This window comes from Eucyclogobius newberryi, unplaced genomic scaffold, assembly GCF_026437365.1.
Source record: "Eucyclogobius newberryi isolate DKJ021-1_F unplaced genomic scaffold, fEucNew1.0.hap1 SCAF_118, whole genome shotgun sequence".
Lineage (NCBI taxonomy): Eukaryota > Metazoa > Chordata > Actinopteri > Gobiiformes > Gobiidae > Eucyclogobius > Eucyclogobius newberryi.
Window position 1 is genome coordinate 150,380 of NW_027315744.1, and position 23,658 is coordinate 174,037.

A 23,658-nucleotide genomic window follows, 5' to 3' on the forward strand; every position below is an offset into this window, starting at 1 on the left:
CCGTGTCAGCTGATCCTGCCCGAGTGCATGAAGCTGCTGCCCGTGTATCTGAACTGCGTCTTGAAGAGCGACATCTTGTTGCCGGCCGCCGACGTCTCCCTGGACGACCGCGCGTATCTGCGGCAGCTCATCGGCTCCATGGACGTGGCTGAGTCGCACGTGTTCTTCTACCCGCGGCTGCTGCCCCTGGTGAGGCGGGGGAGGGGGAAACATACGTAGATATTAATCACGATCATATTTAACGTTCACAGTAGATACTCATGTGCCAAGAAATACAGAACGCTCAAAATTCCACCTTTTTTTGTATAGTTTGATTGTAATTTGCGCGTTTTGAACCGATGTATAGACGGCCTCCCTGGTTTTCACGTCGCAAAAAGGAGTTATGTATTTAAATCTCAAACGAGTTCCTATATCTCTCTCAAACCCTTTGGCTCATCGTTAATATCCACATGTTTTAAATTCATTGGATCAGATTTTTCCACCTTTTTTTAAGGACGCGTATCATGCAAACTTTTATTTGTGTTTATTTGTGTCGCACATTTCATACACAAGGCAATTCAAAGTGCTTCACACGACAGGAAAAATGCATTAAAATCACAAAGACATGACAGAAATACGATAAAATGAACTAATTAAAAACAATTTAAGTCATAAAAGAGAAGAGTGCAAATAAAAATCCTTTCAGTCACATTCACAGCTCAACAAAACCCTGTTCTAACATGTTCCTCATCAAAAACACACCCGGAGCAGCATTTAGCTTCATTCACTTCTGATGAATCCTGGTGATTAAAGCCTCTCCCCTCCGACCGTGGAAAACACTCCGCTCTGAATCTCCTCCAGGACTCGTTTTGTGTCGATCTGTGACGTGTTCTTGAGATTCTTCTGTCGTGTTTGTAAAGTCCATAAATCATCGCCCGGTTCATCACGATCAGTACAACCGTTCGCTGAGACCCGGGAGTGTGTGTAATCCCCTCTGCAGCCAGTAGGAGGCACACGTCCCAATGTAATTCTGTAATTCTCTTCTCAAAAGCATGTTTAAAGGTCAACAAGAACACAAATAATGCACCATATGTGTCCTTTAATGCGAACAGCGTGCAGCGGTCTGTTTTTTGTTGCAAAGTGCTGCTTTCACGACGCAGTATTTGCTCATGTCTTACGGCTGGAGAAGCTGTGGTGATTGTAACGGTTCTAAAGACGCGTCCGCCATCTTGTGTCGCTCAGACGAAGCTGGACGTGGGCTCGCTGCCGACGGCGGTCAGAGTCTCGGAGGAGCGCCTGTCGAAGGGCGGGGTTTACCTGCTGGAGACAGGGCTGCACCTGTTCCTGTGGGTCGGGGCCAGTGTCCAACAAGAGCTGCTGCAGAGCCTGTTCGGGACGCCCAGCTTCAGCGCCATCGACCCCAACATGGTGAGAAGAGACACAAAAACACCTACAAAAAGACTGTAATGAGTCTAAAACACCTACAAAAAGACTGTAATGACTCTAAAACACGTACAAAAAGACTAATGACTCTAAAACACATACGAAAAGACTGTAATGACTCTAAAACAGGTACAAAAAGACTGTAATGACTCTAAAACACCTACAAAAAGACTGTAATGACTCTAAAACACGTACAAAAAGACTGTAATGACTCTAAAACACCTACAAAAAGACTGTAATGACTCTAAAACACCTACAAAAAGACTAATGACTCTAAAACACGTACAAAAAGACTGTAATGACTCTAAAACACCTACAAAAAGACTAATGACTCTAAAACACGTACAAAAAGACTGTAATGACTCTAACACACGTACAAAAAGACTGTAATGACTCTAAAACACCTACAAAAAGACTGTAATGACTCTAAAACACCTACAAAAAGACTAATGACTCTAACACACGTACAAAAAGACTGTAATGACTCTAAAACAGGTACAAAAAGACTAATGACTCTAAAACACCTACAAAAAGACTAATGACTCTAAAACACCTACAAAAAGACTAATGACTCTAAAACAGGTACAAAAAGACTAATGACTCTAAAACAGACTCTAAAACAGGTACAAAAAGACTAATGACTCTAAAACACCTACAAAAAGACTGTAATGACTCTAAAACAGGTACGAAAAGACTAATGACTCTAAAACACCTACAAAAAGACTAATGACTCTAAAACAGGTACAAAAAGACTAATGACTCTAAAACACCTACAAAAAGACTAATGACTCTAAAACAGGTACAAAAAGACTGTAATGACTCTAAAACACCTACAAAAAGACTAATGACTCAAACACCTACAAAAAGCCCTTTTTTTATAACAAGGAGCATTATCAAATCAAAATGTCAAAAAAGAACTAGTTCAGCTTTTCATCAATAATACACTTTATTCCTGAATATTCTTCTTCTTCTGCTCCATTTCAACCTGTATTTGATCATGTATTTGTACAGTGGATATAATCGCTGCCAGTCGAAGACTCAAATCTTGGTCAGTTGCAGCTCTGACTCTAACATGAGACTTTGTCCATTTCAGACGAGTTTGCCGGAGCTGGACAATCCTTTCTCCAAGAGACTGAGGGAAATCATTTCAGATTTCAGAGCTCAACGTCCGCGATTCATGAAGGTAACTCCTCCCCCTCATTATGTCACTATGAACCTCAAAGTCTGTAGCATGCTAATGTCTGTTAGCTGCACCGTGACCCTAAACTTTGCCTCTGAAAGATGAGAAAAGCACTTATAAAGTCAATGGGATGAATATTTGGGATGCTCAGAAGACGTTAAGTGAACGAGTTATTATTTAGTCTGCAAAGAGTTTTAAAGGATTTTTTCTCACTTTTTTAAGACTTTGAAAATCAGATCGAGCACCTTTAAAACCCACTTTTATTCTCCGCTTTTGACTTGTTTTGTCCTTTGCATTTTATTTATGTTGATTTATTCCTTTTATTTATTGCCGTATTATGTTTTTGATTAGATTCTACTGCTTTTTATTGTTTTAGGATTAGTAAGATGCAATCCAGCACTTATTACACAACTGTTTAGTTCAATCAAAAGTGCAATAATGGTCTGTCCCTTCAAAATAAAAGCGCTCTCTGGTCTAGTCCTTCATAATAAAAGCGCTCTCTGGTCTGTTCCTTCATAATAAAAGCGCGCTCTGGTCTGTTCCTTCATAATAAAAGCGCTCTCTGGTCTGTTCCTTCATAATAAAGGCGCTCCCTGGTCTGTTCCTTCATAATAAAAGCGCTCTGGTCTGTTCCTTCATAATAAAAGCGCTCTCTGGTCGGTTCCTTCATAATAAAAGCGCTCCCTGGTCTGTTCCTTCATAATAAAAGCACTCTCTGGTCTGTTCCTTCATAATAAAAGCGCTCTCTGGTCTGTTCCTTCATAATAAAAGCGCTCTCTGGTCGGTTCCTTCATAATAAAAGCGCTCTCTGGTCTGTTCCTTCATAATAAAAGCGCTCTCTGGTCGGTTCCTTCATAATAAAAGCGCTCTCTGGTCGGTTCCTTCATAATAAAAGCGCTCTCTGGTCTGTTCCTTCATAATAAAAGCGCTCTCTGGTCTGTTCCTTCATAATAAAAGCGCTCTCTGGTCGGTTCCTTCATAATAAAAGCGCTCTCTGGTCTGTTCCTTCATAATAAAAGCGCTCTCTGGTCGGTTCCTTCATAATAAAAGCGCTCTCTGGTCGGTTCCTTCATAATAAAAGCGCTCTCTGGTCTGTTCCTTCATAATAAAAGCGCTCTCTGGTCTGTTCCTTCATAATAAAAGCGCTCTCTGGTCTGTTCCTTCATAATAAAAGCGCTCCCTGGTCTGTTCCTTCATAATAAAAGCACTCTCTGGTCTGTTCCTTCATAATAAAAGCGCTCTCTGGTCTGTTCCTTCATAATAAAAGCGCTCTCTGGTCTGTTCCTTCATAATAAAAGCGCTCTCTGGTCGGTTCCTTCATAATAAAAGCGCTCTCTGGTCTGTTCCTTCATAATAAAAGCGCTCTCTGGTCGGTTCCTTCATAATAAAAGCGCCCTCTGCTCTCTTCCTGCAGCTGATGGTGGTGAAGCAGGAGGATCGCGCCGAGCTCATTTTCCGCCACTTTTTGATGGAGGACAAGAGCGCCAGCGGCGGGGCCTCGTACGTGGACTTCCTCTGTCACATGCACAAGGAAATACGCCAACTCCTCAGCTAGGCCCCGCCCTCTTTTAAACCCATCACTACTCCCCTTCCCCCGGTCACTTTTCACCTTTATTATTTTGTGAACAAACGCGCTTTATCCTTTTGTTTTGTTTTCTTGTTTTTTTAACCCGATGAAGAGAATCTGGAGCCACGTGTCGACCTGGAGCCACGCCCGGTGGAAGTTGCGTGTCGGCGTGCGCGGGGGAAAAGATTGTTCTAAAGCTTTTCTTTCAGGAGGCGCGGTCATGTAAATAAGCGAAAGCCGTTGGGCGAGCGTTTCCGGGGCGATGGAGGGCGGCGCCGCGAGGGTCAAACACTGGGAGGCAAAATCTTTTATATTCAAGCGATCGCGGCGGAAAGAACGGGAGAGTTTTCCAGATCGTGTCGACTCTTTATTCTCTCTGATCGAAGGCCTTAGGGACATGTTTACCATGAAATATTTAACTCACTGATCCATCTGAAAACGCAAATACGACGGAGGAAATGTCGCTCACTCTGAAATGTTTTGAACTGTTGTAATAAATAAAATTATATATGGGATCGGGTTCAACATCTTGGTCTATTTCCTGGTCATTCTTTTGGTCGCTCCAGCAGCTGAAGCAGAGGAGCATGTGAGAGCCCAGAGCCTCTCCTCCTCCTCTCTCCTCCTCTCTCCTCCTCCTCCTCCTCCTTCTCTCTCCTCTTTCTCTCCCCTCTCTCTTTATTTATTTTTTATTCTCTTTGCGCTATAGTGTAGAACACGTACATCTCCACCAGGGGGCGGTAAATGCAGAAAACACTTCCTGTCACGAGTCGTCAGCGCTTCATTCAGACTCGTCTCTTTAATGACTCCAGTTCTGGTTCATTAACACTTGTATTTACAGTATTTACTGTGTTTACTGTGTCTCGAGCAGCTTTTCTTTGCACTAATGAGACTTGTTATTTTTGCTGTAGAAAGATGAGATTTGAGCTGGAAAGGAAAAAGTGACTTGACACAAACTAATAAAAAGTGTTTAATTCTGCCGTTTATTTATTGCAGCTCGTGTTTTTTAACGATATTTTATGTTTTTAAAGGGCTCGAAACCTCCAATATGGCATTTAAACACTTCATTTCATCATTTAAACCCTTCATTTCCTCATTTAAACCTTCATTTCCTCATTTAAACTCTCATTTCCTCATTTAAACTCTCATTTCCTCATTTAAACCTTCATTTCCATCTTATCGTTTACATTTCTGCAAATATCACGCGTCTTATTGTGACGGGCTTAAATACAAACTTTATAAAACCTTTTCCCTTTCAACAGTTTGAACGCAAACTATTTTATCCCTTTTAATCCTCCAGTGTGTAAATAAAATATAATATGTACAGAATTTAGGATAAACTCACATTTTAAAGGTGCACTATGTCACTTTTCCAGTTGGAGTTACGCCCCCTGCTCGTCGTTTCCACGGCGATGTCATTGCTTTGTCTTGACTGTTTCAGAGTAAAACGTTAAACTTGCATTTCCTCAATTTAAAGGTGATTTTTACATGTTTTTTTAAATTGCACCTTTAAAAACCTCATTTGTTGGTGTTTTGTGAGATGTATTAGTTTAATGTCGCACTGCGGGACATTCGAACCAGAGCGACGGGCGAAGGGTCGACGGGCGAAGGGTCGACGGGCGAAGGGTCGACGGGCGAAGGGTCGACAGTGGAAAGGTTACGTAGTGCGACTTTAACGCTCGTGGTGTGGATGTTTCAGTCCTGGTGAATTTCTCCTGGAGGAAAAGAGGGATTTAAAGGCACTTTTGCTTTTATTTTGAAACGTCCACGTGATCGTCACGTTCCTCTCGTTTGTCCACTTTTGTTTTTACGCCGTAGAAGCTCTTTTGGTCCGTTTGGTTAAACCTTCTGTTCCACGTTTCCACTCCAACCTTAACTTTGTTCCTTTATTTTCACCTTTTTGATTTCTTTTCCATCGTTGCCTCTGGGACTGATAATAAATGACTGTTGATGAGATTATTTGGAGTTTTGGTGCTTTTTTTTCCACTTCTGTCGCTGACGAGGAAGAAAAAAACTCTTATAGTTTTTAGTCGTCGTTTAGTTCAACTGTTTCACTTCATATTCTCCACGAATAACATTTTAGCACAAAATATCCAACAATTACATTAAATCCAGTTTAATACTAAAGAATAACGACTGAAATAACAGAGAAAATGCTTCACCAGCAACAAAACTGTTCAACCAGGACTAAACCAGGTCTAAACCAGGACTAAATCTTCAGCTACATGACTTATGCTAACGCTAACACCTTCAGCTACATGACGTATGCTAACGCTAACACCTTCAGCTACATGACGTATGCTAACGCTAACACCTTCAGCTACATGACGTATGCTAACGCTAACACCTTCAGCTACATGACGTATGCTAACGCTAACACCTTCAGCTACATGACGTATGCTAACGCTAACACCTTCAGCTACATGACGTATGCTAACGCTAACACCTTCAGCTACATGACGTATGCTAACGCTAACACTTCAGCTACATGACGTATGCTAACGCTAACACCTTCAGCTACATGACGTATGCTAACGCTAACACCTTCAGCTACATGACGTATGCTAACGCTAACACCTTCAGCTACATGACGTATGCTAACGCTAACACCTTCAGCTACATGACGTATGCTAACGCTAACACCTTCAGCTACATGACACATGCTAACGCTAACACCTTCAGCTACATGACGTATGCTAACGCTAACACCTTCAGCTACATGACGTATGCTAACGCTAACACCTTCAGCTACATGACGTATGCTAACGCTAACACCTTCAGCTACATGACGTATGCTAACGCTAACACCTTCAGCTATATGACGCATGCTAACGCTAACACCTTCAGCTACATGACGTATGCTAACGCTAACACCTTCAGCTACATGACTTATGCTAACGCTAACACCTTCAGCTACATGACGTATGCTAACGCTAACACCTTCAGCTACATGACGTATGCTAACGCTAACACCTTCAGCTACATGACGTATGCTAACGCTAACACCTTCAGCTACATGACGTATGCTAACGCTAACACCTTCAGCTACATGACACATGCTAACGCTAACACCTTCAGCTACATGACGTATGCTAACGCTAACACCTTCAGCTACATGACGTATGCTAACGCTAACACCTTCAGCTACATGACGTATGCTAACGCTAACACCTTCAGCTACATGACGCATGCTAACGCTAACACTTCAGCTACATGACGTATGCTAACGCTAACACCTTCAGCTACATGATCAGTCACACGGGGGGAGCTCGGAGTAGAGCCGCTGCTCCTCCAGCTGAGGTGGCTCGGTAGTGGTAGTAGTAGTGGTAGTAGTAGTGGTAGTAGTAGTGGTGGTAGTAGTAGTAGTAGTAGTAGTGGTGGTGGTGGTGGTGGTGCCACCGAGTTCTTCGTCAGGTCATTCAGAACGACAGTTCTGACAGGAAACTGAGGGAGGAACTTCCTGTTCCATCCCACACACTCACACACTCACACACACATATACACACACTCACACACTCACACACACCACACACTTCCTGTTTGTGATGGAGCTCTGTGATTGGTTGTCGTGTCCTGGTGAGAGGCAGATGTTTCTTGGCGCTCACATCGTCTCTCGCTCAGGTAAGACTCTGCTTCTACTGCACCTCAAACTGTGTATTTAAACGTATACTTTTGTACTTTTGTACTTTTGTACTTTTGGTACTTTTGATACTTTTGATACTCCACAACTATAGAAGCTCAGACTTTGTTTGAAATGTTGTGATATCAGAGTGTCCAGAGTCTAAACGTGCACGTGCTGTGAGCAGGAAGCTCCATGGCGGCGCTGGGGTCTCTGTCGGCGGTCGGAGGGTCCGTGTTATCTGTGGTGGAGCAGTTCCTGGATCAGAAGAACCATCTGGACCAGATCGCTGCAGATCTGAAGAACATCAGGGACAGAGCGAGCGACAGGAGCGCAGACCTGGGCCGCAGGGTTCACCGTGAGCAGGAGAACGGGGCCACGCTGGGGCTGCTGGTGGGGCTGGTGGCAGCTCCTCTCACCGGAGGAGCGAGCCTGGCTCTGGGCGCGGGCCTGGGCGTGGGCCTGGGCGTGGGCGTGGGCATCGGGGCGGCTGTGGGCGGCGTGTCTGTGCACAATAACGTGGAGAGAGTTTACGAGCGTGACCGAAGACTAAACGGAGAAGATCGAGACCGGATGAGGACGCTTCTGTCCGAGTTTCAGCTCAAAGTCAAGAACATGCGACTGGCCGTGAAGTTCATCAGGAGATTCTTCCTCCGGCACCGCCTGGACACGACGAGGCTGGTCCAGATGGAGAGACTCATCAATGAACTGATCGAAGACATCGACATGTCCTCGTCCCTCCAGAGCCTCCAGAGAGTCAGCGAGAACTGCAAACGTGTCATGAACCAGCTGGAGGAGACGCTGGAGGACGTTCAGGTGGAGCTCTACTTCCACACACGATTCCCAGAACTGCAGAACTAAAGAAGTGAAGAAGTGAAGAAGTGAAGAAGTGAAGAAGTGAAGAAGTCCCCGTCCAGACAGGAGAACTCTGATGTGAACCAGGTTCTTCAGAAGAACCTGCAGATTCATTCAAATCAAACACAAACAAAACTAAAGAAGAATCTTCAGGAAATACTTTTCTTCATTTGAATTAAACTCCAGACGCCTGAGGCCGAACACTTGAACTGATTCAAACAGAACTAAAGAACTGTAGTATAAGTATAAGTATAAGTATCTTGTATTTGTATTTTGCTAAAACATGTTTCCCACATTGACATTTTTTATACTTTTTATTCTTGTACTTTTGTGGGACAATAAATGTTCTCCTGTGATTTCATCTTGTGTTGTCACGAGTAGATGAGGAGTGTCCAGAACATTCTCCTGACCTCCTGACCTCCTGACCTCCTGACCCCCTGACCTCCTGACCTCCTGACCCCCTGACCCCCTGACCTCCTGACCTCCTGACCTCCTGACCCCCTGACCTCCTGACCTCCTGACCCCCTGACCTCCTGACCTCCTGACCTCACATTATTATGCACATTCACATCTGACACAGTCTCTCTGGCGCCCCCTTCTGTCCTTTAGAGAGACACATTTAAATGAACAGAATCTTACATATTCAGGTCTGATCCTTTATAAAGAACTATCAACAATCTTAAAGATAAACTCTCTCCTCTTTTCTCCACTGTAAAGAAAGATCTTTAAAAAGTCCCGACTTAAGTCAAAGGATTTAAACTATAAAAATAAACGTTTTGTCCAGATTTCTCTCTCTGTTCCAGACTCTGTTTGATGATTGAATAAAACTATCTTTTTTTGTTCTATTCCTCTCTTTCATTTCATTTCATTTCACTTTTTTCTTTCTAAAACGCTTCTAACGCTTTCAAAAGAAACATCTCAAAAGCTTTATTGTGAAATCTCGTGTCCCGGAAGTGCGTTACCTGTGCGCGCGCGCGGCGCGTGGGTGCGCGTCAGGTGAGAGCAGTTCGCGCCATGGGGCTCGTGTACTCCGAGGTGAGGCTTTTATCCTCTTTTATTCTCTTTTATTCACTTTTATTCACTTTTAAAACTCTTGCATCTGAAACTGTCACGTGTTTACGACGTGTGCGCGCGTCACGTCCAGATCAGGTCCAGAAGTAACAGGGTTTAGACCTGGTTTAGACCTGGTTTAGACCTGGTTTAGACCTGGTTTAGACCTGGTTTAGTCCTGGTTTAGACCTGGTTTAGTCCTGGTTTAGTCCTGGTTTAGACCTGGTTTAGTCCTGGTTTAGTCCTGGTTTAGTCCTGGTTTAGACCTGGTTTAGTCCTGCTTTAGACCTGGTTTAGACCTGGTTTAGTCCTGGTTTAGACCTGGTTTAGTCCTGGTTTAGTCCTGGTTTAGACCTGGTTTAGTCCTGGTTTAGACCTGGTTTAGTCCTGGTTTAGACCTGGTTTAGACCTGGTTTAGACCTGGTTTAGTCCTGGTTTAGACCTGGTTTAGACCTGGTTTAGTCCTGGTTTAGTCCTGGTTTAGACCTGGTTTAGACCTGGTTTAGTCCTGGTTTAGACCTGGTTTAGACCTGGTTTAGTCCTGGTTTAGACCTGGTTTAGACCTGGTTTAGTCCTGGTTTAGTCCTGGTTTAGACCTGGTTTAGTCCTGGTTTAGACCTGGTTTAGACCTGGTTTAGACCTGGTTTAGACCTGGTTTAGTCCTGGTTTAGTCCTGGTTTAGTCCTGGTTTAGACCTGGTTTAGTCCTGGTTTAGACCTGGTTTAGACCTGGTTTAGTCCTGGTTTAGTCCTGGTTTAGACCTGGTTTAGTCCTGGTTTAGTCCTGGTTTAGACCTGGTTTAGACCTGGTTTAGTCCTGGTTTAGACCTGGTTTAGACCTGGTTTAGTCCTGGTTTAGTCCTGGTTTAGACCTGGTTTAGACCTGGTTTAAAGACATTCCTGTGTCAGACCCACATGTGGTCCTGGTTTAGTCCGGACTCAGACCTGGTTCTGATCCAGGACTATTTTTCATCTCAGTCAAATATGGTAAATATGATAAATATGTTCTTTCATGTTATTCATGTAGTTTAAGCTTTAATTAAGGCTAAAAATGTCAAATTCTGATAAATGTTTAAATTCTCATGAGTTTATGGGAAATAAACATTATTAACTCGAGATGTTCAGACTCACAACAACCGGTTTTTATGCAAATGAACTCAAATATGTCACAGTTGGAGTGGAGGAGTGCACGATGTTGTGGTTGTGTTGTTACATTGTGGTTGTGTGGTGTTACATTGTAGTTGTGTTGTTACATTGTGGTTGTGTGTTGTTACATTGTAGTTGTGTTGTTACATTGTGGTTGTGTGTTGTTACATTGTGGTTTTGTTGTTACATTGTGGTTGTGTTGTTACATTGTGGTTGTGTGTTGTTACATTGTAGTTGTGTTGTTACATTGTGGTTGTGTTGTTACATTGTGGTTTTGTTGTTACATTGTGGTTGTGTGTTGTTACATTGTGGTTGTGTGTTGTTACATTGTAGTTGTGTTGTTACATTGTGGTTGTGTTGTTACATTGTGGTTTTGTTGTTACATTGTGGTTGTGTGTTGTTACATTGTGGTTGTGTGTTGTTACATTGTGGTTGTGTGTTGTTACATTGTAGTTGTGTTGTTACATTGTGGTTGTGTTGTTACATTGTGGTTGTGTGTTGTTACATTGTGGTTGTGTGTTGTTACATTGTGGTTTTGTTGTTACATTGTGGTTGTGTGTTGTTACATTGTAGTTGTGTTGTTACATTGTGGTTGTGTTGTTACATTGTGGTTTTGTTGTTACATTGTGGTTGTGTGTTGTTACATTGTGGTTGTGTGTTGTTACATTGTAGTTGTGTTGTTACATTGTGGTTGTGTTGTTACATTGTGGTTTTGTTGTTACATTGTGGTTGTGTGTTGTTACATTGTGGTTGTGTGTTGTTACATTGTGGTTGTGTGTTGTTACATTGTAGTTGTGTTGTTACATTGTGGTTGTGTTGTTACATTGTGGTTGTGTGTTGTTACATTGTGGTTGTGTGTTGTTACATTGTGGTTGTGTTGTTACATTGTGGTTGTGTGTTGTTACATTGTGGTTGTGTGTTGTTACATTGTGGTTGTGTGTTGTTACATTGTAGTTGTGTTGTTACATTGTGGTTGTGTTGTTACATTGTGGTTGTGTGTTGTTACATTGTGGTTGTGTGTTGTTACATTGTGGTTGTGTGTTGTTACATTGTAGTTGTGTTGTTACATTGTGGTTGTGTTGTTACATTGTGGTTGTGTGTTGTTACATTGTGGTTGTGTGTTGTTACATTGTGGTTGTGTGTTGTTACATTGTGGTTGTGTTGTTACATTGTAGTTGTGTTGTTACATTGTGGTTGTGTTGTTACATTGTGGTTGTGTGTTGTTACATTGTGGTTGTGTGTTGTTACATTGTGGTTGTGTGTTGTTACATTGTGGTTGTGTTGTTACATTGTGGTTGTGTTGTTACATTGTGGTTGTGTTGTTACATTGTGGTTGTGTGTTGTTACATTGTGGTTACATTGTGGTTGTGTTGTTACATTGTGGTTGTGTTGTTACATTGTGGTTGTGTTGTTACATTGTGGTTGTGTTGTTACATTGTGGTTGTGTGTTGTTACATTGTGGTTACATTGTGGTTGTGTTGTTACATTGTGGTTGTGTTGTTACATTGTGGTTGTGTGTTGTTACATTGTGGTTGTGTTGTTACATTGTAGTTGTGTTGTTACATTGTAGTTGTGTTGTTACATTGTGGTTGTGTGTTGTTACATTGTGGTTGTGTGTTGTTACATTGTGGTTGTGTTGTTACATTGTGGTTGTGTTGTTACATTGTGGTTGTGTTGTTACATTGTAGTTGTGTTGTTACATTGTGGTTGTGTGTTGTTACATTGTGGTTGTGTTGTTACATTGTGGTTGTGTTGTTACATTGTGGTTGTGTTGTTACATTGTGGTTGTGTGTTGTTACATTGTGGTTGTGTGTTGTTACATTGTGGTTGTGTTGTTACATTGTGGTTGTGTGTTGTTACATTGTGGTTGTGTGTTGTTACATTGTGGTTGTGTTGTTACATTGTGGTTGTGTGTTGTTACATTGTGGTTGTGTTGTTACATTGTGGTTGTGTGTTGTTACATTGTGGTTGTGTGTTGTTACATTGTGGCTGTGTGTTGTTACATTGTGGTTGTGTTGTTACATTGTGGTTGTGTTGTTACATTGTGGTTGTGTTGTTACATTGTGGTTGTGTGTTGTTACATTGTGGTTGTGTTGTTACATTGTGGTTGTGTTGTTACATTGTGGTTGTGTGTTGTTACATTGTGGTTGTGTGTTGTTACATTGTGGTTGTGTTGTTACATTGTGGTTGTGTGTTGTTACATTGTGGTTGTGTGTTGTTACATTGTGGTTGTGTTGTTACATTGTGGTTGTGTTGTTACATTGTGGTTGTGTTGTTACATTGTGGTTGTGTTGTTACATTGTGGTTGTGTGTTGTTACATTGTGGTTGTGTTGTTACATTGTGGTTGTGTTGTTACATTGTGGTTGTGTTGTTACATTGTGGTTGTGTTGTTACATTGTGGTTGTGTTGTTACATTGTGGTTGTGTGTTGTTACATTGTGGTTGTGTGTTGTTACATTGTGGTTGTGTTGTTACATTGTGGTTGTGTTGTTACATTGTGGTTGTGTTGTTACATTGTGGTTGTGTGTTGTTACATTGTGGTTACATTGTGGTTGTGTTGTTACATTGTGGTTGTGTTGTTACATTGTGGTTGTGTTGTTACATTGTGGTTGTGTGTTGTTACATTGTGGTTGTGTGTTGTTACATTGTGGTTGTGTGTTGTTACATTGTGGTTGTGTGTTGTTACATTGTGGTTGTGTTGTTACATTGTGGTTGTGTTGTTATATTGTGGTTGTGTGTTGTTACATTGTGGTTGTGTGTTGTTACATTGTGGTTGTGTTGTTACATTGTGGTTGTGTTGTTACATTGTGGTTGTGTTGTTACATTGTGGTTGTGTGTTGTTACATTGTGGTTACATTGTGGTTGTGTTGTTACATTGTGGTTGTGTTGTTACATTGTGGTTGTGTGTTGTTACATTGTGGTTGTGTTGTTACATTGTAGTTGTGTTGTTACATTGTAGTTGTGTTGTTACATTGTGGTTGTGTGTTGTTACATTGTGGTTGTGTGTTGTTACATTGTGGTTGTGTTGTTACATTGTGGTTGTGTTGTTACATTGTGGTTGTGTTGTTACATTGTAGTTGTGTTGTTACATTGTGGTTGTGTGTTGTTACATTGTGGTTGTGTTGTTACATTGTGGTTGTGTTGTTACATTGTGGTTGTGTTGTTACATTGTGGTTGTGTGTTGTTACATTGTGGTTGTGTGTTGTTACATTGTGGTTGTGTTGTTACATTGTGGTTGTGTGTTGTTACATTGTGGTTGTGTGTTGTTACATTGTGGTTGTGTTGTTACATTGTGGTTGTGTGTTGTTACATTGTGGTTGTGTGTTGTTACATTGTGGTTGTGTGTTGTTACATTGTGGTTGTGTTGTTACATTGTGGTTGTGTGTTGTTACATTGTGGTTGTGTGTTGTTACATTGTGGTTGTGTTGTTACATTGTGGTTGTGTTGTTACATTGTGGTTGTGTTGTTACATTGTGGTTGTGTGTTGTTACATTGTGGTTGTGTTGTTACATTGTGGTTGTGTTGTTACATTGTGGTTGTGTGTTGTTACATTGTGGTTGTGTGTTGTTACATTGTGGTTGTGTTGTTACATTGTGGTTGTGTTGTTACATTGTGGTTGTGTTGTTACATTGTGGTTGTGTGTTGTTACATTGTGGTTGTGTTGTTACATTGTGGTTGTGTTGTTACATTGTGGTTGTGTTGTTACATTGTGGTTGTGTTGTTACATTGTGGTTGTGTTGTTACATTGTGGTTGTGTGTTGTTACATTGTGGTTGTGTGTTGTTACATTGTGGTTGTGTGTTGTTACATTGTGGTTGTGTGTTGTTACATTGTGGTTGTGTTGTTACATTGTGGTTGTGTTGTTACATTGTGGTTGTGTTGTTACATTGTGGTTGTGTTGTTACATTGTGGTTGTGTTGTTACATTGTGGTTGTGTTGTTACATTGTGGTTGTGTTGTTACATTGTGGTTGTGTTGTTACATTGTGGTTGTGTTGTTACATTGTGGTTGTGTTGTTACATTGTGGTTGTGTTGTTACATTGTGGTTGTGTTGTTACATTGTGGTTGTGTTACAGCCGGTGGTGCAGGCCTCTTATTCGTCTGACCGGCGTCGGCTCCAGACTCTGCTCAAACTCCGCCCACAGTCAGTCAACGCTCAGGTGAGTAACTCCGCCCACAGTGTCATCTTAGCTCCGCCCACAGTGTCATCTTAGCTCCGCCCACAGTGTCATCTTAGCTCCGCCCACTGTCTTTTATAGCTCCGCCCACAGTGGGCAGGCCTCGCTCTTGTGCTCATAGAACTACGACTAGGATTTATAAAGCTATTTATTTCTAATATTTTTTGTGGCTTTATTTCGTACGTCATGTTCGGCCTGCAACAGCCGCACGTTATTTACACCTTTATTTGATTAAAATGTGTTCTAAATAATCGCTTGATGTCAAAGACTAAAATAAATAAAACTAAACATTGTTTTGCAGAATATTTGGGGTTTAATTATTTTAAACTTTGTGTTTGTGACATTTCCAGGACTCTGATTATGGAGACTCGCCGCTCATCGCTTCCTGTCGCCGCAGTGACCTTAGGACTGCCCACTTCCTGTTGGAGAGAGGAGCTGACCCCGCCCTCCGCAACAAGGTCCAGGATTTTAACCGGTTTAACGAGGATCTGTGCCCGACCTGGTTTAGACCTGGTTTAGTCCTGGTTTAGACCTGGTTTAGACCTGGTTTAGACCTGGTTTAGACCTGGTTTAGTCCTGGTTTAGTCCTGGTTTAGACCTGGTTTAGTCCTGGTTTATACCTGGTTTAGGCTTGGTTTAGTCCTGGTTTAGACCTGGTTTACACCTGGTTTAGTCCTGGTTTAGACCTGGTTTAGACCTGGTTTAGACCTGGTTTAGTCCTGGTTTAGTCCTGGTTTATACCTGGTTTACACCTGGTTTAGTCCTGGTTTAGACCTGGTTTAGACCTGGTTTAGTCCTGGTTTAGACCTGGTTTAGGCTTGGTTTAGTCCTGGTTTAGTCCTGGTTTAGACCTGGTTTATACTTGGTTTATACCTGGTTTATACCTGGTTTAGACCTGGTTTAGTCCTGGTTTAGTCCTGGTTTATACCTGGTTTACACCTGGTTTAGTCCTGGTTTAGACCTGGTTTAGACCTGGTTTAGTCCTGGTTTAGACCTGGTTTAGGCTTGGTTTAGTCCTGGTTTAGACCTGGTTTACACCTGGTTTAGTCCTGGTTTAGACCTGGTTTAGACCTGGTTTAGACCTGGTTTAGTCCTGGTTTAGACCTGGTTTAGGCTTGGTTTAGTCCTGGTTTAGACCTGGTTTAGACCTGGTTTAGACCTGGTTTAGTCCTGGTTTATACCTGGTTTAGTCCTGGTTTAGACCTGGTTTAGTCCTGGTTTATACTTGGTTTATACCTGGTTTAGTCCTGGTTTAGACCTGGTTTAGTCCTGGTTTAGACCTGGTTTAGACCTGGTTTATACCTGGTTTAGTCCTGGTTTAGTCCTGGTTTATACCTGGTTTAGTCCTGGTTTAGTCCTGGTTTATACCTGGTTTAGTCCTGGTTTAGACCTGGTTTAGTCCTGGTTTAGACCTGGTTTAGACCTGGTTTGGACCTGGTTTAGTCCTGGTTTAGTCCTGGTTTAGACCTGGTTTAGTCCTGGTTTAGACCTGGTTTAGACCTGGTTTGGACCTGGTTTAGTCCTGGTTTAGTCCTGGTTTAGTCCTGGTTTAGACCTGGTTTAGTCCTGGTTTAGACCTGGTTTAGACCTGGTTTGGACCTGGTTTAGTCCTGGTTTAGACCTGGTTTAGACCTGGTTTGGACCTGGTTTAGTCCTGGTTTAGTCCTGGTTTAGTCCTGGTTTAGACCTGGTTTAGTCCTGGTTTAGACCTGGTTTAGTCCTGGTTTAGACCTGGTTTAGACCTGGTTTGGACCTGGTTTAGTCCTGGTTTAGACCTGGTTTAGACCTGGTTTGGACCTGGTTTAGTCCTGGTTTAGACCTGGTTTAGACCTGGTTTGGACCTGGTTTAGTGTGATAAAATGTAAATATATGATTATATTTCTGTGATGTATTTTATCTGCATAATAGTGATATGACAATATTTGTATATTATCTGCATCATTAGTCTAAGAGAAAAACGGCATGTGACAAACTGCATTTGTGAAGGTGTCGTAAAGATGGAGCAGAGGAATGTTTGCTCCAGGGAGGGGGTGTAACACCCCAGGGGGTTTAGGTAAACATTACCCATGCTTTATCTCTAAGGAAGAAAGACAGTTGTAAAAGCAAGTGATGTGAAGCTGACCAATGAGAATGTGACCTGCCTATTTCATAATTTGTAATAAAACCAACCTGCAAGAGAAAAAACGTTGTGAGACCAAGGAGGGCCATCGTGTTGCTTACACCAGCCTGGCGACCCGGCCCGGCGGTTTCTCCCATGCAGCTACACAAAAGTCTGACACTTCTGTATCGTTTCATATTCTAAGTCGAATTGTGTTCTCTGTGTGTTAAGGAATAGCATTAGTGTATGTCTCATTCCATGACATTTAGTCCTGGTTTAGACCTGGTTTAGACCTGGTTTAGACCTGGTTTAGACCTGGTTTAGACCTGGTTTAGTCCTGGTTTAGACCTGGTTTAGACCTGGTTTAGACCTGGTTTAGACCTGGTTTAGACCGTGTCTTGTGTTGCAGAAGAATCGCTCGTGTCTTCATTACGTGTGTCGTCGGTCTCTGTCTCTTCTGGACTTCCTGATCATCTGTCTCCTGATGCCCGTTCTGCTCCTCGGATACTTCCTCATGGTAACGCCTCGGCCAATCAGAGCCTTGCCTCTTCTCTAGGCCAATCAGCTGTTTCTTCAGCTGTTTCTTCAGGTTTCTCATCACATTTTGTTTGTCAGTTGCAAAAACAGAGGAACCAGAATCTTCTGCTGCAGGAGCTTCTGGAGCGAGGGGCCGACGCCAACGCCGTCGACTACGTGAGAAATACTACTATTATTATTATTACTATTACTAATACTTCTTAGTATATATTATTATTAATAATAATAGTAATAATAATAATAATAATAATAATAATAATAATAATAATATTATTACTGTGGCACTGACGTCTGTCGTCATGAAGTCATTTGTGCGCCTGGTCCTCCCCCACCTCAAGTCCTTCACCTCCCCCTGGACCTCCCCCTGGACCTCCTGCTGGACCTCCTGCTGGACCTCACCCTGGACCTCCCCCTGGACCTCCCCCTGGACCTCCTGCTGGACCTCCTGCTGGACCTCACCCTGGACCTCCTGCAGACCTTGTGCGGCTGGGGAAGAATGTCTCAGACACTGGGACCATCAGTACAGGAGCTCCACAGGGCTGTGTACTGTCCCCCCTGCTCGCTCTTCTCCTTGTACACAAACTGCTGCACCTCCAGCCACGACGACACCACCCTCATCTCCATGACGACACCACCCTCATCTCCATGACGACACCACCCTCATCTCCATGACGACACCACCCTCATCTCCATGACGACACCACCCTCATCACCATGACGACACCACCCTCATCACCACAACGACACCACCCTCATCTCCATGACGACACCACCCTCATCGCCACGACGACACCACCCTCATCACCATGACGACACCACCCTCATCGCCACGACCACACCACCCTCATCGCCATGACGACACCACCCTCATCTCCATGACGACACCACCCTCATCTCCATGACGACACCACCCTCATCTCCATGACGACACCACCCTCATCTCCATGACGACACCACCCTCATCACCATGACGACACCACCCTCATCACCACAACGACACCACCCTCATCTCCATGACGACACCACCCTCATCGCCACGACGACACCACCCTCATCACCATGACGACACCACCCTCATCGCCACGACCACACCACCCTCATCGCCATGACGACACCACCCTCATCACCATGACCACACCACCCTCATCACCATGACCACACCACCCTCATCACCATGACGACACCACCCTCATCACCATGACGACACCACCCTCATCACCATGACGACACCACCCTCATCACCATGACACCACCCTCATCACCATGACGACACCACCCTCATCACCATGACACCACCCTCATCACCATGACGACACCACCCTCATCACCATGACACCACCCTCATCACCATGACGACACCACCCTCATCACCATGACACCACCCTCATCACCATGACGACACCACCCTCATCACCATGACGACACCACCCTCATCACCATGACGACACCACCCTCATCACCATGACGACACCACCCTCATCACCATGACGACACCACCCTCATCGGGCTCTTCTGGGATGAGTCTGTTACAGGAGGTGGAGCCCCCCCTCACCATCAGTTCCAGCAGAGGATGAACTTCCTACAGCAGCTGAAGAAAGACAAGCTGATGATGGAGCAGTTCTATACGACCATCACCTCCTCCATCACCTCCTCCATCTCCTCCTACAACTCCTCCTCCATCTCCTCCTACAACTCCTCCTCCATCACCTCCTCCATCACCTCCTCCAACTCCTCCTCCATCTCCTCCTCATCGCCTCCTCATCGCCTCCTCCATCACCTCCTCTATCACCTCCTCATCATCTCCTCCATCACCTCCTCATCTCCTCCATCTCCTCCTCATCGCCTCCTCATCACCTCCTCTATCACCTCCTCATCATCTCCTCCATCACCTCCTCATCTCCTCCTCCATCTCCTCCTCATCGCCTCCTCATCACCTCCTCTATCACCTCCTCATCATCTCCTCCATCACCTCCTCCATCTCCTCCTCCATCTCCTCCTCATCGCCTCCTCCATCTCCTCCTCCATCACCTCCTCCATCACCTCCTCATCACCTCCTCCATCTCCTCCTCCATCTCCTCCTCATCGCCTCCTCCATCTCCTCCTCCATCACCTCCTCCATCACCTCCTCCATCACCGTGTGGTACACTGGAGCCACAGCCAGGGACAAACAGAGACTACAGCGCCCTCTGCTGAGAAGGTGATCAACTGCATACTTCCATCTCTGCAGGACCTGTACGTCTGCAGGACTCTGGGACGATCAGATCAGAGTGTGACCTCCGTGTGCCCTCTGTGTGCCCTATGTGTGCCCTCTGTGTGCCCTCTGTGTGCCCTATGTGTGCCCTCTGTGTGCCCTCTGTGTGACCTCCGTGTGCCCTCTGTGTGCCCTCCGTGTGCCCTCTGTGTGCCCTCCGTGTGACCTCCGTGTGACCTCCGTGTGACCTCCGTGTGACCTCCGTGTGCCCTCCGTGTGACCTCAGTGTGCCCTCTGTGTGCCCTCCGTGTGCCCTCCGTGTGCCCTCCGTGTGCCCTCCGTGTGACCTCCGTGTGACCTCCGTGTGACCTCTGTGTCAGTAACAGTTTGATTGCATTTTCAGAAAGGAAACACGGCTCTTCATTATCTGTGTCTGAGGAAAAACCACCGCCTGGTGCCAACTCTGCTGCAGCGAGAGGCTCAAACACACATCAAGAACAAGGCAAGAGTCCTGAGTGTTTCTGTCACAAACATGATCCACATGAACATTAAAATCACCTGTAATGACCAAACCATCAAATTCTGTGCGACTGAAACGTCTCAGTCAAATCATCAGTAAAACGTTGTCAGTGCTGGAGAGGTTTGTGTAAAACAATGAAGAGAATGAGACTGTTTTAGCTCCATTTTAAAGGAGACAAACTCACATGATGAAAAGACCCCAAAAGAACAACCTGCGGGTCATTATTTCATCTGTAAAAACTGCACAGACTCCTCCCCCTTTTTTGTTTTCTCGTGTTTCAGATTCAAACTTAAAGTTGGGTGGAGCAGATTCTATCAGAACTACATTTCCTGTGTTTTTGTCAAGCCATGTTTCAGTTAAAACATAAAATCAAGATTAAAAGAAGAAATAAAATGATGAATTAAGAGAGATTTGTTACATAAGGATGTGACATTCAGCACAAGTGTCAGTGACTGAGCCTCATCTTTTCACTGAATATGAATCACATTTCTCAGATCGGGCCTGACTCGCATTTTGTTTTCCCATCTGTGTGATGTGACACAGAAATAACACTAGGGGGGGCTCTTTTTACACAGCTGATTTGAATATGACAATAACTCTTGATCTTGCTATTTACACACACACACACACTCACACACACATACACACACACACACACACTCACACACACATACACACACACACACACACTCACACACACTCACACACACACACACTCATGGTGTTGTGTGTTTTCAGGATGGAGAAACGGCCCTGGACGTCGCTCTCAGACTCAAGTGTCACAGAATCATTCGTCTGCTGCAGAAATCCAACTGACCCTGAACGCAACACAACCGAATACACACAAAACACACACGATACACACACAACACAACCGAATACACACAAAACACACACAATACACACACAATACAACCAAATACACAAAACACACATGATACACACACAACACAACCAAATACACACAAAACACACATGATACACACACAACACAACCAAATACACACAAAACACACATGATACACACACAACACAACCAAATACACACAAAACACACATGATACACACACAACACAACCAAATACACAAAACACACATGATACACACACAACACAACCAAATACACACATGATACACACACTACACAACCAAATACACAAAACACACATGATACACACACAACACAACCGAATACACACAAAACACACATGATACACACACAACACAACCAAATACACACACAACACAACCGAATACACACAAAACACACATGATACACACACAACACAACCGAATACACACAAAACACACATGATACACACACAACACAACCAAATACACACAAAACACACATGATACACACACAACACAACTGAATACACAAAACACACATGATACACACACAACACAACCAAATACACACAAAACACACATGATACACACACAACACAACCAAATACACACAAAACACACATGATACACACACAACACAACCAAATACACACATGATACACACACAACACAACCAAATACACACAAAACACACATGATACACACACAACACAACCAAATACACACAAAACACACATGATACACACACAACACAACCGAATACACACAAAACACACATGATACACGCACAACACAACCAAATACACACATGATACACACACAACACAACCAAATACACACATGATACACACACTACACAACCGAATACACACAAAACACACATGATACACACACAACACAACCAAATACACACAAAACACACATGATACACACACAACACAACCAAATACACACAAAACACACATGATACACACACAACACAACCGAATACACACATGATACACACACAACACAACCAAATACACACAAAACACACATGATACACACACAACACAACCGAATACACACATGATACACACACAACACAACCAAATACACACAAAACACACATGATACACACACTACACAACCAAATACACACAAAACACACATGATACACACACAACACAACCAAATACACAAAACACACATGATACACACACAACACAACCAAATACACACATGATACACACACTACACAACCAAATACACAAAACACACATGATACACACACAACACAACCGAATACACACAAAACACACATGATACACACACAACACAACCAAATACACACACAACACAACCGAATACACACAAAACACACATGATACACACACAACACAACCGAATACACACAAAACACACATGATACACACACAACACAACCAAATACACACAAAACACATGATACACACACAACACAACCAAATACACACAAAACACACATGATACACACACTACACAACTGAATACACAAAACACACATGATACACACACAACACAACCAAATACACACAAAACACACATGATACACACACAACACAACCAAATACACACAAAACACACATGATACACACACAACACAACCAAATACACACAAAACACACATGATACACACACAACACAACCAAATACACACAAAACACACATGATACACACACAACACAACCAAATACACACAAAACACACATGATACACACACAACACAACCGAATACACACAAAACACACATGATACACACACAACACAACCAAATACACACATGATACACACACAACACAACCAAATACACACATGATACACACACTACACAACCGAATACACACAAAACACACATGATACACACACAACACAACCAAATACACACAAAACACACATGATACACACACAACACAACCGAATACACACAAAACACACATGATACACACACTACACAACTGAATACACAAAACACACATGATACACACACAACACAACCAAATACACACAAAATACACATGATACACACACAACACAACCAAATACACACAAAACACACATGATACACACACAACACAACCAAATACACACAAAACACACATGATACACACACTACACAACTGAATACACAAAACACACATGATACACACACAACACAACCAAATACACACAAAACACACATGATACACACACAACACAACCAAATACACACAAAACACACATGATACACACACAACACACACAAAACACACATGATACACACACAACACAACCGAATACACACAAAACACACATGATACACACACAACACAACCAAATACACACATGATACACACACAACACAACCAAATACACACAAAACACACATGATACACACACAACACAACCGAATACACACAAAACACACATGATACACACACAACACAACCAA

General features: G+C 43.1%; 3 protein-coding genes across 7 annotated transcripts in view; all 3 read left to right on the top strand.

Annotated features, from left to right (window-relative positions):
- sec24c (SEC24 homolog C, COPII coat complex component) overlaps positions 1-6,098 on the top strand; it is a 42,837-nt gene extending 36,739 nt beyond the window's left edge. For 3 of the 4 annotated variants that reach the window (XM_072440256.1, XM_072440257.1, XM_072440258.1), the window contains 4 exons: positions 10-189; positions 1,222-1,407; positions 2,516-2,605; positions 4,017-6,097. In XM_072440256.1, coding sequence (XP_072296357.1) covers positions 10-189; positions 1,222-1,407; positions 2,516-2,605; positions 4,017-4,157 — 597 coding nt within the window. In that variant the 3' untranslated portion in view covers positions 4,158-6,097. Of the gene's footprint in view, positions 1-9; positions 190-1,221; positions 1,408-2,515; positions 2,606-4,016 lie in introns of all 4 variants that reach the window. The other variant, XM_072440255.1, reaches the window with a different exon arrangement.
- Positions 6,099-7,964: 1,866 nt separating this feature from the next.
- On the top strand, positions 7,965-8,730 carry LOC140355591 (uncharacterized). The gene is made up of 2 exons (XM_072440249.1): positions 7,965-8,674; positions 8,707-8,730. Exon 1 carries the CDS (start codon positions 7,981-7,983, stop codon positions 8,644-8,646), a length of 666 nt encoding a protein of 221 aa, XP_072296350.1. The 5' UTR covers positions 7,965-7,980; the 3' UTR covers positions 8,647-8,674; positions 8,707-8,730.
- An 880-nt stretch (positions 8,731-9,610) lies between these two features.
- On the top strand, positions 9,611-21,936 carry ankrd22 (ankyrin repeat domain 22). Of its 2 annotated transcripts, XM_072440251.1 has the most exons (7): positions 9,611-9,675; positions 14,910-14,993; positions 15,362-15,469; positions 17,519-17,626; positions 17,725-17,802; positions 20,241-20,339; positions 21,096-21,292. In XM_072440251.1, exons 1-7 carry the CDS (start codon positions 9,655-9,657, stop codon positions 21,171-21,173), a joined length of 576 nt encoding a protein of 191 aa, XP_072296352.1. In that variant the 5' UTR covers positions 9,611-9,654; the 3' UTR covers positions 21,174-21,292. The 2 variants fall into 2 exon arrangements, with proteins under 2 accessions (XP_072296352.1, XP_072296351.1); XM_072440250.1 differs by lacking the exon at positions 20,241-20,339 and having other exon boundaries at positions 21,096-21,936.
- The last annotated feature ends 1,722 nt before the right edge of the window (positions 21,937-23,658 follow it).